The sequence below is a fragment of the Sciurus vulgaris genome, assembly GCF_902686455.1.
Source record: "Sciurus vulgaris genome assembly, chromosome: 9".
In the NCBI taxonomy this organism is placed as follows: Eukaryota; Metazoa; Chordata; class Mammalia; order Rodentia; family Sciuridae; genus Sciurus; species Sciurus vulgaris.
Window position 1 is genome coordinate 78088699 of NC_136469.1, and position 13784 is coordinate 78102482.

Below are 13784 nucleotides of genomic sequence, written 5' to 3' on the forward strand. Positions count from 1 at the left end.
CCACCAAAATACCAAGAAACTTCATTTTCTTCTAAGGATAGTGCAGGAAGCTGCAAATCTCAAAGCCCAAATAATCCAGCTTCAAGCCAAGGCTGGAATATCTAATAGGTCTATTAAAGTATAATTTTACTGTTATTCTGAACGACACGTCTAACGGTTTGTTTTTTTTTTTTTTTTTTTTTTTTTTAAGAAAAACACCACCACACAACTACCTCAACAACACAAATTCAGAAACCTCGTAAAGATGATTCAGGGCATTTATATATCCTACTTAGACAAGGAATAAAAACCATTAAACTAACTGAACCCTCGGTTGATTTAACACACTTCCCAACTCTAATTTCAAAGAACCGCGGTAGACTTTAGGATATTCTAATAATGCAAGCAAAGCAAAATCAAACCCTGTTCTTTAAAATATGCGTTACCTGCTTCTTTTGACGAAAAATTTCAGGAGAAAAGCAGGCAAGCGCAAATCTTACTTGGAAAACAAATCTTAAAAGAAAAGGCAGCCCTAGTCGCTAGTCGTCAGCGACCTCAGCCTGCCTGCCCCGGCAAGGCCCGCGGCGGCCGTAGGGAACCTCAATGTCACCGAGTTCGGGCGGGGACGGCGGGCGGAGGAGCTGCGGCTGTCAGTGCACGCGCGCGGTCCGCAGCGGCTCTTCGCTCCACGCACTGCGAGCCCGGAGTCCTCAGGCGCCGCGGTAGACACAGCCGGCGTAAGCGGCTGCCAATTCAGGGCAGCCTCCTTTCTCGGGCTGGGCACTCCAGGACATAGGAAGTCGACGGGAGTACTTCTCTCTTCCCGCACCCCAACGCTGCAGACGCGCAGGACCGTTGCCTTCTGCGAGGCGCAACCACACCCCTTCCCGACACCACGGTTCGGGCCCGCTCGGTAGGGAGAGGTGAGTGGACTCCAGGAATCCTCGGAAGGGCGGGGGAGGAGAAGGAAGCAGCCTCTCTAGCTGCGCCTTCTAACCAACGCTCCTTGTTCTCGATGCTCCCCCCACGGCGGAGTTACAGCACGCCACTTCCGGATCCTTTTAAAGGCCCCACGCTGTGTGGCTCCGCGCGTGCGAGGAAGGCAAAAAAAGGGAGCGAGAGGGCGGGACCGAGGAGAAAGGGGTGGGGGGGAAACTAGCGGTAGAGGGGGCGGGGGAGGCGCAAAGGGCGCGCTCTGGCGTCACGTGACCGGGACGCGCCGTTCTTCCGTCGGCCATTTTAGGTGGTCCGCGGCGGCGCCATTAAAGCGAGGAGGAGGCAAGAGTGGCCGCCGCTGCTTCTTATTCTTTTTTAGTGCAGCCAGAGATAGTGGGAGTGCGCGCCGCACGAGAGTGGGAGTCGAGGGGGGCAGGCCAGGGAGAGGCGCAGGAGCCTTTGCAGCCACGCGCACGCCTTCTGTGTCTTGTGTGCTTCGCGAGGTAGAGCGGGCGCGCGGCAGCGGCGGGGATTACTTTGCTGCTAGTTTCGGTTCGCGGCAGCGGCGGGTGTAGTCTCGGCGGCGGCGGAGGCAGTAGCACTATGTCGGAGGAGCAGTTCGGCGGGGACGGGGCGGCGGCGGCGGCGGCAACGGCGGCGGTAGGCGGCTCAGCGGGCGAGCAGGAGGGAGCCATGGTGGCGGCGGCGCAGGGGACGGCGGCGGCGGCGGCGGCGGGAAGCGGAGCTGGGACCGGGGGCGGAACCGCAGCTGGAGGCACCGAAGGAGGCAGCGCCGAATCGGAGGGGACGAAGATCGATGCCAGTAAGAACGAGGAGGATGAAGGGTGAGTAAGGGGCAGCCCAGGATAGTGAGGCCCAACTAGGCCCCCTCCCCCTCCCTATCCCCCGCCATTAGGCCTCGCTCCCGCTCTCCGCCTGCCCTCCAGGCCCCCTTGCAGCTTCCTTGCACCGGTCTCCTCTTTTCTGTATTGGGCTTCCCGGAGCCTTCATTTCCTCCTTCCCCTGACTGCTTATTGCCCCCTCCCCCATCACACACGTTTCCACCTTTAGCCGTCACCATGCTGCTCCCCGGCCCGCCCTCCTTTCCTCCCTCGCCACGGGTCTCCTCCCACCGACTTAGCCGCCAGGATTTTTTCCCGCCTGTCGAGGACACCTTTTTTTCTGTTCCACTGTCCTCTCTTTTCCCTGTTTTCTAACATCTTGGACAAAAAACTGCGAACACACGAAAAAGGGCTTTTCTGCCAGGATTACTGAGACATATTTGGTGTTTCCCCAACGTTAACGAGACAAGATTGTTTGTAAGCACTTGATTTGGGGAACGTGTAAATTGTCCATTCCTGTTTCTCCCGCGTCGGCTTCAGGCCGAATGTTTTTCAGCATTTTAAGTAAGTTTCGCCTTAGGACTTGTTCGTTTTTTTTCACTTTACGCAATCACAAAACAGTACGCCTGTATAGGCCTTCCATTTCCACCCGTGGGACAAATTGGGCCTGCTGAAATGCTCCGAATCCCTTCCAGTACGTTGGTTTTGCTCCGCAGGCTGTGCCTAAGTTCCTTCCCTAGTCGGCGGGGCCTGCACTTGACTGGAGCTGTTCCTACCTCTGGCCTGCTGGCTGCCCTTCCCCCCATCCCACTGAGTTATTCTAACCGCGCACCCTTTTCGCGCCCTCAGCTATTGGGTTTCCCAACTATTCGTACAGATTGTACTGTTAACTTTTTCTGTGCACCTTAAATTTTTTAGATCTCTGCCCTCTTTTCGGTGTCCAGGAGCCTTATTTCGCTTTCATTTCCACCTTCTCACCCACAATTAAAGAATGCCCACCCGTTCTTTTTCATAAAATGAACAGACTATCGTGCTGTGGGATAAACTTTTTTTTTTTTTCGTTTTTTCGCAAGTTTTGAGTACAAACTTGCTTCTTTTCATTGGAATAACATATACTACCTAAGGCTGCTTTGAATGTATTACAATGCAGCATTAATAGTTAGCAGGAGGAACTAAATCCCTTTTCTTAAAGTTGATTTTCTCTTGTTCCCCTTACCAACTTTTGATCTTGGGTTAATGCCCCATTTCTTTTTTGTAATGGGGTGTGTGTATGAAAAAAATTTCTCATTATAACAAGGAGAAAACTTTCGGTGGAGGGTAAAAGCAATAAAATGTCACTAACCCAGTATTAGAAAACGTGATTTCCTTTACTAGGCCATAGCATAGAGTTCGGAGGGGGTGTTGGGGAAATACTTTGGAATAAAGTTTTTAATAATTCAGCCTAGGCAGACTCTTGTCAGGCTATATTTACTGACTTTTTGGGGGAGTGGAGGTGGGAGGGGAAGTGAACTTTTATTAAACAGAACTAATCTTGAATTATACATAGTGTAATTTGAGAAAAGAATATGTTAAATATTTGGAAACTTAAGCCTTTAACATTTTGGTTTTTGCTTTCTGAATTCTGTTCTTCGGACAGAGACACCAAAATGATAAATTATAACTTAAGTTTGGGGCAGGCTTTTTTTTTTGTTAGTCCTGAGTTTTCAAATCACAGAGCAGCTGCCTTTGTAGTTAGCTGCTGTTGAACTGAAGTGTAAATGAGTTAAAAGTTTTTAACCCTAACAATGTCAAAAACTAAAACTAGAATTTTGATTGGTTGCTGTACCGGTTGTTAATTCCCTAGCCATTCAAACTCCTCCCCACGACACACTGAAGCAGCGACGGCACAGCGGGAAGAATGGTAAAACTTTTAAATTTTATTTCTGTATTATAAAGGTTTCAATAGTCATAACTTGAAGAGGCTTTGTATTGGTTAGTTGCCCATTGATCCCCAGGAAATTTTAGACATTGATTCAATAGGATATCTTATGCCTGGGATGTAAGACCTTTTTAGGTATCCTGTATCATCTTTGGGCAAAACTGATGCCATTACATGACATTTGGTCTGTGGTAATGCATGTGATTACATTTTGGCCAGTTTAAGCTAAATATAATTAGTATTGTTTTTATATTTGGGCAAAAAAGTGTTATAGTAATTTCACGTTTTTGTTAAGATGAAAAATAATTCTGAAATTCTTAGATTAATGCTAAATGTGAAGACTACTTGAAATTCTGTTTAAAATGTCTTGCATGTTATACTGGAGTATTCTGGGGATGTCAAAAGTAAACATTCTTTAAGAATACTGTGAGCATTATACAAAAATATTTGTCTTTTTTTTTTCCACTAACAATATTTGTAAGTGTACTTTTAATAAGAATTGGATATGTGCCATTCAGAGATGGGCTAATGTGGCTTTCCACTACAGCTCATACCAGGTTTTATATTTTCAGTGTGATTTGGTTGGAATGTTAATTACATTGTTGACATGTATTCATAATTGCATGAATTCTCTTTAAAGGCTGGTAGGTTGAGTATTGTTCTCTTTACTCTTCAATCACCCCCCCCACCCCCTTTGTCAGTCTTTTTGCCTTCAGGATCATATTGGACTTTTCAGGTGTTTGTGTCTTCTACCACTGGAGAGTAGAGAGGCAGTAATTTGTAGGTAGTTGCCTTGTATCTGTACAAAGTATATTTGAAGAGCCCATTTGGTAACATGTAAATTTTATACAAAATTGACTTAATTATTCTCATTTACTGAAATTTGTCTAGTTTTAGATTGGTGATAAAGTAGACTGAAAACAGGCAAAGGAAAAATCAAAAAGTTAAAGACTGGAGTCAGAGTTTGACATACTGAACAAAAATGTTTTAAGATGAACAGTAATCCCTTTATTTTGGTGACTAGAGGGCACAAATGTAACATTTGACTTCATAATGCATTTTGAATCTTACGTAATTGTTTCCAGTAATTTGAAATGACCATAAACAATTAGATGTGAAGGTGGGTATTACGATTCTTATCAGAATTATCCTTCCCTTGCTATCTAGAGATACCTGATTCTACAGCTTTTTGGGGCAGCCTCTTTTATGGAAAATTGACAACTATTTGTACTTTAAATTGTGACCGATTGTCATCCACTGAAAGATATCATTGAGATTCATTTTAAGTGAAGGAAGTTTGCACTTACTAGTAGTTCTCTTTTTTTGAGAGGGAATCTTAATGATGGCCTGGCTGGACTTAAACCTGTAGGCTCAAGTGGTGCTCTGACTTCAGCCTCTTCAGAAGCTGGGACTATAGGCACACACCACCATACCTGGTATTTTTTGTTTTTCAAATTTAATATTTGACATAATAATTGCCTGGTCACCTAGCCCAGTTTTGTTGCAAGTGTTAACTCTGAGTAAAAAACCTAAAGACCTTTAACCAATTTTTTTTCCTTTTATATCTACACACTTGCCAAAGTGTTTCTGTCTCCCACATTGAGGGATTTTGGGCAGTAATTTCATTTTATAGTCTCAGTGGTGAGGATAAAATTGTTTAGTAGATAGAAAATCATAATAATTGATCTTAATACAATTCTGTGTATTCCTATTTAAAATTTTTTAAATGAAGTGATTGCAATTTCATTTTAAAATATTTTTGAGATCAATTTGTTGTGGACATACTTTTACGTTTTTTCTTCCTTTGTATATGAGAATGAAGTTATTTTTAGGAAGGCATCTTAGTTCTAGTGAATGCTTCCATTATCTATTATGGGGCTAGAGAATAAATAAATGTTCATTCCCATAGTAAAATGACATCCAGAATTTTTGCCTTGGGCTTCCTGTACGGAGATTGAACTTAGGGGTGCTTTACCACTGAAGTATATCCCCTACCACTGAGGTATATCCCCAGCCCTTTTTAATTTTCTGTTCTGAGACAGAGTCTCTTCAGTTACCCAGACTGGCCTGGAACTTGGAATTTTTCTGCCTTAGCCTCCAGAGTCTCTGGGATTATAGGGGTATGCAACCAGTCCTGGCTTCCTTGCTTTAATCTTTGTAGTATTAACATCACTAGTTTTTACTTAAAAACAATTGCATTGGAATTTCTCATTTTCCTTTGTATGTGGACTTGTTCTGTTATCTGCAGTGCTATAGTAGATACTCTTATCTACTGTTGCAGATACTTTTAAATTACCTAGTGTCTGGTGAAATCCACATGCCACTTAGGAAGCTACCTGGATTAGTGTTTTTAAATTTTAAAGAACAGTGGAAAACTAGTTTTCACTCAGGTTTACAAAGTGGGTGGGTTGATTTCCCCGCACCACCCCTGCACCCCCATATTGAATAGGGTAGGAAGCAGAATAGTTCCATTCAGTTATCAAAATATAGCAGTGTTTATTAACAGGATAGTGGTAGACTAGCTCCTTTAACAGTATATAAACTCAATATTTTGGGGAATATTGCTATAGGTTTCTTCCTTGTTTACTTTTTAAAAGAAAGGACTCCACGTTTTGTTTAAAATACTTGTGATTATAACTATACCTTAGTGCTTCTTGGACAGTCTAAACATTGTTTTGTAAAAATAATTACTTTTATAGTAGGCCCAAGTCAGATACACTGATCTTTTATTGGGTTTGCCAGAAACCGTTGAGCTCCTGAGTAGATAGGTCTTTGGAACCTCTAACAGCTTTCCTAGGGTTAAAATTGCAGAAAATGTTGTCTCAAAATCCTGACATGGTGAACTGTAAGGATTTAAGGGAGTGGTTTTTAATTGTTTTCTTTTTTCTTTTTTTTTTTGGTGGTGGTGCTGGGGATTGAACCTGTGCATGGTAGGCAAGTGTGCTCTACAGACCTTGAGTTGCATGCCCACCCAGCCTGGGAGTATTAAATTCTTTGCATTCAAATTCTCATCTGTTAGGAAAGATAATATAAATTATTTAATCTTTTAAGCTTGGAATTAGGGAATGTTGTTGAAGTTTTTCAGTACTACTTTTTGAGAGAAACATTTACCTCAAACCTGGGTTTGTTTATTTTTCTAGTCATGTGACCCCCTTCTCTGTCATATAGCAGGACTTCTCTAATGTAAGAATTATTTTAGTGTCATTGTGGCCATCATGAAGGATGATAGTTTTGGCTTAAGTAATGATATAAACCATGATGGGGATATTTAAAAAGGAATAGAATAACTGCCCCATTCCATTTATAGCTGTGCACTTTAAGTGTATGCAAATTCACAAAAATAGATAACTCATAACTCTGTTAGTTCAATTTTGATTTGACTTTAGCTCTGCTTCATTCAACCTTATAGTAGATAGGGCATTGAACTGGATGCTGGAAGCATGGGATTTGTTTCTCTTACTTCATTTTCAACAGTGTGGTCTCAGGTAATATCATTTGTTACTTGGTTCGCTAATCTATATGTTGGAAACAATGCTCACCACAGGAAGATTGACTACATAGGATACTTTCATAGCTTGTGTGTATTTATCCGGTGCCCTAATAATTGATACTGCCAGTGATTTACTCCTGTGGAGTAAAGGTAAGCATATTTTAGTTTCCGGAGTATTATGTTGTATGTTGGTGCTAGTTATTTAAGAACATTTGGGAGTAGGGAGGGAAGACTCCTATTTACTGGCAGTGTTTGGCTCATAATCAAGGTGATAGCTGAAAGTATTAGTTCATATATTGTAAACTCCTGCTTATCTAGACTTCACCAAACAGCTAGGGAAATCCACCCCTTCCCACCCTTTGGTCTTAGAAGATGAATGAAACTGTTAGCAAATATACTCAAAAAGCAGTCAGCAGACAACATGGAATGAATCCCCCCCCCAGATTTTTCTTTTGTTGAAAACTAATGTGATTTTAAAGGATTGACAGATTCTAAAAATTCATCAGGAATGATTTAAAAATCATTTTCTGATTTCAGCATTCACTTCCAATGGAAAAGTTCATAGAATTGTGACTATGTAATGATCTCAATTGGCCAGAACCTTAACCTCTTAGGTAAATGGGAGTTTACATTATAAAACTGATTTCAGAGTTTAAAAAGTTAAAACACAAGTCATTGTTTCCTTGTAATGAAGAAAAAAGGGAAATGATGGGTTAAGCAAAGTTTATTTTAGGAAATTAGATTTAATATAAAAGATGTAATCTTACTTTGAAAATGTTTGATCATTGTACATGTTAGTCTGGAATAAAGAATTTTCACACTTTAAAATGTCAACATGCCCAGAAAACTGGGGGGAAATTATTTAATAGTGGAGAAATAATACTACAATATAGATTTATTGACTATAGTTGTTTTTTGAGGGAGGTTAGACTTTTGTTTATTGCCCAGTTTTGATGTGAATATTTAAGTAGAGAGGAATTTAAGAGTCTGGCTATATTTTTGATTTGTCAAATGTCAACAAGGTTAATTTTTATACAAATTTTAAAACCACTTTTGTGCTGTATGGTATAATCTAGTTGTGAAATAACCTCATTATAGGTAACTAATGACTTAACCTGTATTTCTGAGGAAAATGCTCATCATGTCTTTGGGGCTGGTGAGATTTCATTATAATTTATCATTTTAGGATTTTAAAAGAATTATAATGATAAAATAACAGGAAATGGTTAAAATATGAATTAATGACATGCTTGAGTAACATTTACTAGGTGACAGTGATTGGCCACTTATGGTATATACCTGAAATGTGTCAGGTTGACATTCTCTTGCATTTGTTAAACTGTCAGAACTTGTTATGAAACCATATGTAAAATCATGAGCTAGGAAGTGTTTTGAAAGTTACAGAATGCTTTTTTTGTTGTTCCTGTTTCAAAATTGTAAGTATAAACACAGGAATAAAAGTTTGACAGTAAATTGCAGTAAAGACTTGTTAGGGAAGGTGTCTTCAAAATATTGTTGGCTTTAAAGTGCCAGCATATATGTAGAGGACTGCCAGGTCACCAAAATGATTCATAGGCACTACATTTAAGAGCTCTTAAATTATGACCTAATTTCTAGTCTTTTTTTTTTTTTTTTCTTTAACGTGGAATATTTGTTTTTCTGGGGTATTTTAAAAGCATTGAAAATGTTAGGATCCATTTATATAAAACTTATTTTGTCCCTTTTCCTTTTAATATTGGAAAGTTTATAAAGCCTCTGCAGTTAAAAATGAAACCCTTGAGTAAATGAAAAAGTTAAATTCTTATTAAATTATGTTTAGATTGTGCTTTATTCCAATATAATAACTTTAGTTTTCTCTACAGAATTTGTAGCTGTGTTCTGTATTAACCCAATTTAATCTTGAGTTAGGCTCTTTACGTTTACAGATGAGTAAAAACTCTTGGGATTTTTTTTCCATAGGGTTATACTCTTAACGAGTGGTGGAGCTAGGGTTTAAACATGGGCAGTTAGGCTTTTACTGCCTGTACACTTGAATAAAGGGTGATAGAAAGTCCCAGAAAGCAGCTTATTTCCTGAGTGATACTGCATAGCATTTGGATAGTAATCTACACTGAGTCATATAACTTTTATACTTTCTATTGAATTTTATAATTTGGTGTAAAATCAGTTGCTGTGAAAGTAAAAAGAATTCTGTTATTGGGTAGGTGTTTTAAATTGCATACTGTATTGCCTTTATGATTTTGAAATATTTAGCTCACAGTTAGGATTAAGAAATAAAATTTTATCAATGAAATACAGTAGATGAAGTCCTATATTTAATTGGGATTATTGATTCACTTACAACTAAGGATCAAATTTTAAACTTACATTGCAGCATTAGGAACCAGTTTTGTTGCTCCTTGAACAAGTCTTGGTAGTTTTAACTTGGATACTTAGGAATTTTCGAAGTTCTATCTACTTCATTGGAAAGTGTTTGCACCTCTGCAGGAGTGACAGCAACTTGAAAATCAGTCTTTGTATTCAAGGCAGCAGAGGTAATCTGGACAGACAGTAGGTATTGTGCTTTAAGCAAAATATTCATATAAAAGTAGATAATTTAAATTGGTATTAATTTTATACCGGGGCTTAGTTTGAAAAAAAAATGCATGTCATTTTTCTAGAGAGACTAAATAAGTGCCCTTTTTATCCAAAATTAAAATAAACAGATCTTTTCTGTGATATACAGTTAATAGCTTGCTGTGCTTACTGAATAAAGTTGGAATAGATTTAATATGTTCCATTTAGTAAATATGGAATGGACTTGGTATCATCTTAACAGTTGTTCAGCAGCATTTCTTAGAGAAGAAGAAAAAGAATGCTTTTTGGCTGCCTAGGTACTAATAATAATTATCTCAAAGAAGAACCTTGTAGGTTGTTGCTCAGAAACTATTTACATTTACTTTATACAAAATTTTGAAAAGTTTTAAGAGCCAGCTACTGAAGTACAAAATGGAAAGAAGACACTTAGAACAGCAGCTGGTGATTAATATGGCAGAAATGAAAAGTAAAAGTTGTTTTAAAAGCTGAGAAATGAAATGCTCTTGATGTAGCCACAAATAGCTGCCAAATTTCAGAGAATCTTATGGGCATTCTACAATAGCATAATATATTACTGACCCATAGGGTGTTAAAACCTTGATTGCTATATTTAAGAAGGCAGAAGAGGTGTGATGTTTTGCAGTAAAACATTTTATTCCAAGTAGTAGAATGTTAAAAAAAAGCAATTGGAGAGATGAGGGAAGGCAGGCAGTGCTTGAAGGAAGGTAGAATACTAGGCCTACCTTCTCTTTATCTGCTGGAGTTTTACATTGTATTTCACTTTTTTTTTTTAAGAACTAGAAATAGTAATGTGTGAAAGTTGTAGTTGGTCAAAGTATTTGATATTCTGGATAAATAGTATTTTATAGTTTAGGAAGGATAGCATCTTTATTGAACCCTTTTAGCTCTAAAGTAAATTAAACTTGAACAAGTTCCATATGACTATTGGCGGGAAGTTTCTTTAGAGCACTTTACTGGGCCACTTGATGAATTAGTATAGTATGCTTATCTAATGATTAAGAAAATTAACTTTTTGCCTCTTAACAGCTGGGGCTTGAGAATAATAATAGAATGTTCCTCAATATAGGTGTTAAAATTTCTTTGTCATTTTGTTTGTTGATAGTAATAAATTAAAGACACTGTGATATAAACATTACTTTGCTTAAATCAAAATTAGTTCTGTCTTTGAAGAATAGAACGAATAGAATTTTCTTGCCTTTAAAATTTACCTTTTAAAATAAGGCTCTTCAACTTTTCCATTTAAACTGAAATAATATTAAATTTTGTTCATTTATTTCGGTAAATTTCATGATGATTTAATAATTAACCTCCAGAGTTTGTATTTGTTACTAACTTGCTGTGCATTTCTGACCAAGAGGTCATTACTGTATAGTTAGTTCTTAGTTCTCTGTCATTTGTTAAAAAGCTAGAGTCCTCAACCTTGAAAGAGTAAACGTTGGTAATGGCTTTTATATATGAAGGAAGTACTCTGGATCTTTGGGTTAAAAATAAGGTGTTTGTAGCAAATTATGTAAGTAAGCTTTGTATATTAGAAGTTGCATTATTTGAAAGAAATGTATATTAAGAAAATATCTCAGTTTTTTCATGTAGCTAACAATAAGTAAACTTTTGAAATACATTATAGGTGTTTGGGTTATGTTCATTTATTATTAAATTACCAAGAGTTTTAAATGTTAATTCAAGCATGGAAATTTTGAGGAAGTTCTGAAAATTAAACATAAATGGCCCAACTCTAGAATACATGTGTACTTTGAAAACTTAGCCTGAAATGAGAAGCACAGTGTCTCTAAAATAAAACTTCTTTTGCACTGAAAGTTAGTTTTGTTATTAGTAAACAAGTATAGTAAAACAGTGAGATCAGTAACACCTCGGTTAATTAGGCATCTTAAGAGTGAAGAAGAGGACTGGGGAGATAGCTCAACTGATAGAGTGCTTGCCTCGAAAGCAGAAGGCACTGAGTTCGATCCCCAGTACCACCAAAAAAAAAAAAAAAAAATAGAGTGAAGAAGAAAGACCTTAATTCTAGGGACTTGACTTGATGCTATAATGGGCCTCAGTGGCATATCTTACAGGTCCCAAGTTGGAGATGTTCTGTATGAAAGACTTGCTTTAGTTTCTTTACAGAGTCCGAAGTTAGTACCATATTCTCCTCATTGCGCCTCATGACACACACACACCCCCAGTTAGAAAGATGTGAAACTTTCAGTAAACTTAACTTTTCTTCTCATAGGGAAATTTTTTAGCCCCTACATAACAAATTCTGACAGTTTACCCTTAAAATTTTTTAGTCTTGGCTTTAATAGAAGGTTTAAGTTTTGGAGTTCTTTCTTGCTTTTGCAAAGGAAGCAGATGCAAAAAGTATCACAGAGCTGTTGCCATATCTGAGATTTTTGCTGTTTTGTTGAAATATTAAGACAAACCTAAAAAATTTTTTTTCTTACCATGTATCTTTGTTATTTTTTGGTGGTTTTCCACTTACCACCTGTCACTTACCTATCACTTAGCATTTTTAAAGGTTTAAATGTGTTATTGCTGGTTAGCTGAAGTTCCACTGTAAGTAAATCATCTAACTAGTGAGTTGTGCTTCATTGGATAATTCTGTTCATTAAATTACTTGGATGATTACATGCTTGCTCTTGTCTTTAAGGACTAAGCACATCAAAAAAGTTGGTTATAACTTGTGAGATTTAGAGTTCTCTATTTTATGTGCTAAGAGCTCTGCTCATGGGAAAGTTATTAAGAGTAGGAAAGAAGCTTAAACACAGATAGGAGGCTCTGATCTTTGGAGCCTACTATATAGCATTTTGACAAGTTGAATGAAGATTTGGAAGAGAAATTTGAAGCTGATTGTTTTGCTGTTAATGGTATTTTAGTAAAACCTAGTACTTTTACTTTAGTTACATACTAAATTTTTTTGAAAGAAAAAGACTTTCTAATTTGCTGCTTGCTCACTATTTTGTAATTTCTCAGCAGCAGTGGTAAACAGAGCTTTCTAGAATAGAATATACTTTTTATGTGTGGCTGTGTAGGAAGAATGATATTTTAATACACTGCCCAGTAAATTTGGTGGCAGTTTGGAAAAGATGTGTTAATAATGTGGATTATACTTTTAAGGCATTTCATTTTCTTTTTAGCATTTTAATATTGCTTTTTGTCTTTACAGGAAAATGTTTATAGGAGGCCTTAGCTGGGACACTACAAAGAAAGATCTGAAGGACTACTTTTCCAAATTTGGTGAAGTTGTAGACTGCACTCTGAAGTTAGATCCTATCACAGGGCGATCAAGGGGTTTTGGCTTTGTGCTATTTAAAGAATCGGAGAGTGTAGATAAGGTAGTGTGTTATGTGTTCTGATCAGCTAATAATATAGTAAAATATGCTTAGTTTGATACATTTGCCCATCATGTGTACTTTTACTTTCATAAGTATAAGAAGGAAGAGGCAGATTGAGAAATTATTAATATTCTGAATGCCAGGCTTTACTAAATTAAAATTAACATTTAGAAGCGTGTGAGGCTTGGACTGGGTGTAGTTCAGTGGCTACCATGTACAAGGCCCTGGGTTCAATCTCCATCATCACCAAAAGAGAAAGAAACAAGTCTACTTAAAAATGTTGAGACTTGGCTAGGGTTATAACTCATGCCTAGAATGTGCAAGGCCTGGGTTTGATCCCTGGCACTGGGGGAAAAAATAAATAGACACTTTAAATGCTTAGGATACACGGTGACCAGTTTGTAGAGAGGCATGTTTTGAAATTTTGTTAGGTAAGCAATTTTTAATCAAATCATTAATTTTCATCCTGGGCCAAGGGCAAGTAGCAGTCATGTTTGTTCATGTTGCTGGCAGTTACAGGGGATGGTTAACTAGTAATTGGTTAAATTTGTGTGGTGCTCCCCTTCCCCCAGTTCTCAGTTACCTTTAGATTTAGACACTAGTATATGTTGGTTGGTGTCATATGACTTGACAGTTTAATCTTGAGGCAGTCAGCATATGCCTGGCTTTGTATTTAACTTATTTTTAAG

The 13784-nt window shown here is 38.1% G+C and overlaps 1 protein-coding gene across 4 annotated transcripts in view; it reads left to right on the forward strand.

Annotated features, from left to right (window-relative positions):
- The first annotated feature begins 1201 nt into the window (after nucleotides 1-1201).
- Nucleotides 1202-13784, forward strand: part of HNRNPD (heterogeneous nuclear ribonucleoprotein D) — a 17254-nt gene continuing 4671 nt past the window's right edge. Inside the window, exons 1-3 of one of the 4 annotated variants that reach the window (XM_079153323.1) lie at nucleotides 1203-1760; nucleotides 3601-3657; nucleotides 12927-13095. In XM_079153323.1, coding sequence (XP_079009449.1) covers nucleotides 1519-1760; nucleotides 3601-3657; nucleotides 12927-13095 — 468 coding nt within the window. In that variant the 5' untranslated portion in view covers nucleotides 1203-1518. Of the gene's footprint in view, nucleotides 1761-3600; nucleotides 3658-12926; nucleotides 13096-13784 lie in introns of all 4 variants that reach the window. The other 3 variants (XM_079153325.1, XM_079153324.1, XM_079153326.1) reach the window with 3 other exon arrangements.